The following is a 4,764-nucleotide window of genomic DNA, read 5'->3' as shown; positions in this document are numbered from 1 at the left end:
AACAGCCACAGGTCTTGACCATTCAAACCTACCGCCCTCCCAATAACCTATCCCGCTCGCCTCTAAGCTGCGTCAGCCAATCTCCGCGCCCGCCCAGAACCTTACCAGCCAATCGTTTGGCTCGTACATCACCCGGGGGGGTGAGCTTGCGCTGGTAGGAGCACAATTTGCCCCACCCCACAGCCAGAGCAGGATGCCGATTGGCCCACCAGAATTCGGCCAGCGGCTTAGTCAGCCCCGCCCCACATGAGTCTGGCGTACCATTGGCTTTACCTGTGGCCAATCGCCTCGCCCTTCCTGAAATTTCCCTTCGCTCCGCCCCTCGGACCCGGGGAGATTTAAATAGCACCTCGCTAGCGGTGGCGACGTCCTGCGGTTAATACTTGGAGGAATTAGTTTGGCTAGAAGGTGTTTTAGACGTTTCTTTTTTCCTTGCTTCTTTCTCGTGTATTATAAGGACTTTACCCCTCTTAGTCTGCTACCCTTCCGCTGGAGATGGAGCATTTGCCGCGGGAGTGGCAGATGCTGGGGCGAAACAGGTGTGTGTGTTTATGCTAAGCGGCATGGGCCCCTTCCAAGAGCTTTTCCTAGTTAGAGCTCCTGGTTAGCGCGCAGCAGCTCTGAGACGCTAAGTTACGTGAGTAAAGGAAATGCCTTTTCAGGGAAAGCAGGGGAGTTGAATTATTTCTTGGCATAATTCTTTTTTTTTAAATATATTTTATTGATTTTTTACAGAGAGGAAGGGAGAGAGATAGAGAGTTAGAAACATCGATGAGAGAGAAACATCGATCAGCTGCCTCCTGCACATCCCCACTGGGGAAGTGCCCGCAACCCAGGTACATGCCCTTGACCGGAATCGAACCCGGGATCTTTCAGTCCGCAGGCCGACGCTCTATCCACTGAGCCAAACCGGTTTCGGCATCTTGGCATAATTCTTATCACAATTCAAAGGATCTCAAAATTTGGTTGCTTATGGAACTTTGAACATTAATTAGGTGATATTAAAAGAATCTAATTTTTAATAAATATTTTATTGATTTTAGAGAGAGGGAGGATAGATAGAAACCTCAATGATGAGCGATTTTTTTAAATATATATATATATATATATATATATATATATATATATATATATATATTTTATTGATTTCAGAGAGGAAGGGAGGGGGAAAGAAACATCAATGATAAGAATCATTGATGGGCTGCCTCCAGCACGCCCCCTACTGGGGATCCAAGCCTGCAATGTGCCTTTTGCTTCCAACAGATGACCTTTTGCTTCACTGGTCCATGCTCAACCACTGAGCCACACAGGCCGGGCAAGAATTATTATTAATTTTGGGGACTTGTTTTTAAATACTCCTGTGGGAGTGGTGGTGGGTCTGGATGAAACAAAATTAGCCATGACTGTTGGGTGATAGGTAACTGGGGATCCATTATATCAGTGCTCTCAAAGTTTAATCTGTATACTAATCACCTGGGGATCTTGTTAAAATGTAGATTCTGATTCAGTAGGTCTGAGTTGAGGCCCAAGATTCTTTACTTCTAGCTGATCCTGATGCAGGTGCTACAGGGACCATACTTTGAGTAGCAAAACATGATGCTATTCTCTTTACTTCTCTGCATATTTGGAATTTTCCATAATAATATAAAAAATACTTAAAGTAAACTTGGAGCTATTTAAAATACAGGTCCCCAAAATGATGATTTAATAGGTCTAGAATGGGGCCAAGGAATTATCGAGGTCCCTGGGTGCTACCCATGCAGATGGCTTGCAGACTACACTTTGGGAAACAAATCAGAAATGCAACCTTTATCTTTGAAAAACAGTCAGTCAGAAATACAACTTTTATCTAGTCTCAGGATCTTGGTGATAGTAGTGGCTTGGAGGTGCAGTATAGTCAGTTGGGTATTGTCCTAAAATACCCTTTTCATCTGTAGAATTTGTTTCCCCAGAAAGGAGCAGTGTGAAGAGTTTTTACCTTATAGGGTAGAAATGGTGAGTGTGGGAGTCAGCACAGAGCCCTGCCATGCCAGGTGAGTTTGAAAATCACACCGGGGATTAAGGGAGTGTGGGATGAGTTGGTTTCTGCTTTGATAATTATAATGACACTTCATGTGGCCACTATATACTTCCCCACAGGTGGAAGGTAGAAACAGATGAAATTGTCCTACAGCGGCGGCAAAAGCAGATAGATTATGGCAAGCGCACACCTGGTTACCAGTGTTTTCTGCAGCAGGTCCCCAAGTGAGTGTTGTTGTGGGTAGTCACAACAGTCTCAGTCAAGTGGCTTTGGTTCAATGTCAGGTGATGGGAATATACTAGAATGTGAGTGCTCTCACAAACTTGGAGTATTACTAAAACAAATTCTCCTGCAACCTAGCCCCAAGGTTAAGTCACACTTAGTCCAGATAAGGCTTTTTTAAAAGCCTATCTTAAAAAAACACCATAAAAAACCAAAACAAAAACCCTCTATCCATGTTTGCTTATGAAGTTTTTTCTTTCCAACCATTTTTACCTCATGCCTCCAGCTGACTTGGCTAACTGAAATGTATTTACCTAATCACATGAAAGTGTACCTGCACACATACAAACTAAACGTATGAAAGGTAGAGTGTGTTTAAAAGGGATGCCAAATACTGTCTTTTATATCTATCTTGACTTCTGAGGGAATTGGAATATCTAATTTAACCTTCCCAGAAGAAAGAATATTGGGAGTTAGGAAGTATGATGTTTAATGTGACTTGAAGATTTTTTTCTGTTGGATTGAGGGCATTGATCATACCTAATTCTCAGAGAATCCCTAATAAGTCTCCTGATTCACCATGATAAGCAGTGAGCTGTGCCCCCTACACCTTGATCTCAGTCCGACTCATAACTGTTGTTGCCAGGGCACAACGACAGCCAGGACTTCATCCTCAGACACCAAACAAAAACAGGAGATATAGCCGCCGCTCCTGGGATGCCCAGATCAGGCAATGGAGAAAAGCACTACATTCCTGGGACCCGCCCAGCCAGGCTCTGCAGGGCAGGCGGGCTGAGGGGTATGTGCACTATTCTTGATTTCTTCCTAGAGTGGTGGACTGAGCCCCACCTCTCCCCATTTTGCAGAGATTTAACTTTCACTGGCTAAAAAGGGAGAGTCGGAATGAGGTTGCATGCTCCTCTGACTCTGCTGCCTTCCTAGGCAGGGAATGGAGACTCGTCTCTTAGAACCAATGGATTCCACCCCTTTGGATGACCTCCGGATGACTGGATCCAGCCCCTGGAACCCTAAGAGAATCTGGATGGAGACCAGAAGGGAGCCCAGGTAGTATCTTCTGCTGAAACCCACTAGAGTAGGGTCAGAGATGGGGTCTGGTCTATGAGGTCACAATTAAGATGGGGTTCAAGCTAGTAGCCCAAGAACAAAAAAGGAAAATGAGGCATCAGGAAAAAAATACCATGATATGAGTAAAAAAACTTGAGAACTAAAAATGGCATAAGGATATTTAATTATAGTTTGTAATGGGCTGCACTGGGGGCTATTTTATACTTGATGAAAGAGTTGTAATCTTCTTTTGAAGTGAAGCTTGAGACCTAACTTGCAGGATTTGTTTTTTAACTCTCAATTTCAATGTTTTTCAAATGAGCCAATGCTAACTTAACTTCTTATACTCAATCATTTAACTTTAATAAGTATGGTTAATAATAAAAAGGGGGGATCTAGTGGTGAAAACCAAGGGCTTTAGAGCCTCAGACTGCTTTTTAAAATACTACCTTTGTCTACCACATGGGCAGTCACTTAACCTCTCCAGCCATTTCATGTCAAATAAGATTTTTCCCCATTTGATGATTGTAAGCAAAAATGAGAATACATATTTGAAGTACGTAGCAAGGTGCCTGGCACGTAAGTGCGCCACAACAGGAATTATTGGAAACCATATGTCCTGTAACTTCAGGCCCCTGCCAGTTCTTTTGCCAGGGGAAATGGGCAAGGCAAAGGAAATGTGAGGTATATCTTCCCTTGACCCCATTTTCTTACTAAGTACCTAACTTTTCCTCCTCTTTTTCAGTTTGCAGACTAGGTGGCTCTGACTCCTCCCTTCCCAGGCTCTGTGAAGATCCCCACCACTGGTTCTACTTTCTAACTGATCACAGCTACTTATCTGTCCCGGATTTGAGTGGGGTACACATTATTTAGGAAAAAGATACCTTTCAGGGGACCTGTTGCTAAATGTAGTAGTGAGGATTTACTTGCACAACTGTTACTTTCCCATCGATTAAAAATCTAAAATTCTGCCCTACAAAGAGACCACAACACGAAGGCATTGTTTAAAACCTCTCCTTTTCCATGTTTTGCCTGTCTCTCTCAACCTTCTTTGATTGATGAGACTCAAATTCACATAGGAACCAGAAACCTATTCCCCAACCTCTTCACCTACTAAGGTCGACATTGTCTTCAAAAAGGACTTAAACTTTGGCTGTGGTGGCAGTGGTGGTGGTTTAATAAAAGGTGGTTTACTCTACCTGAAGAGGAAATATAGCACCATCCACATCTTTTCCCCATCTGCCTTTTTCCTCCCTCCCCGTCTTAAGGAAAGTGGTCCAGCTGTAACTACCGTACTCCCCCCGACACCCGCCCACGCGGGTTCCTGAGCCGCCTATGATGTCATAATCACAATCCCATTACCTCATCCTGTTGAGGGGGGGCGGTGCGTAGAGGGAGGAAAAGAAGTGATCAGCCCTGGGCCCTCCTCAGCTTTACAAAGTTTTTGGCTGAGGGCT

The 4,764-nt window shown here is 44.0% G+C and overlaps 1 protein-coding gene across 1 annotated transcript; it reads left to right on the top strand.

Annotated features, from left to right (window-relative positions):
• The first annotated feature begins 346 nt into the window (after positions 1-346).
• On the top strand, positions 347-4,686 carry LOC118658934 (histone RNA hairpin-binding protein-like). The gene is made up of 6 exons (XM_036314767.1): positions 347-539; positions 1,953-2,033; positions 2,140-2,244; positions 2,889-3,041; positions 3,185-3,307; positions 4,053-4,686. Exons 1-6 carry the CDS (start codon positions 496-498, stop codon positions 4,072-4,074), a joined length of 528 nt encoding a protein of 175 aa, XP_036170660.1. The 5' UTR covers positions 347-495; the 3' UTR covers positions 4,075-4,686.
• Positions 4,687-4,764: the final 78 nt, after the last annotated feature.

Source organism: Myotis myotis, unplaced genomic scaffold, assembly GCF_014108235.1.
Source record: "Myotis myotis isolate mMyoMyo1 unplaced genomic scaffold, mMyoMyo1.p scaffold_m19_p_6, whole genome shotgun sequence".
NCBI lineage: Eukaryota > Metazoa > Chordata > Mammalia > Chiroptera > Vespertilionidae > Myotis > Myotis myotis.
Note: the sequence above shows the minus strand (reverse complement) of the source record. Positions and strands in the feature narration are given on the sequence as shown.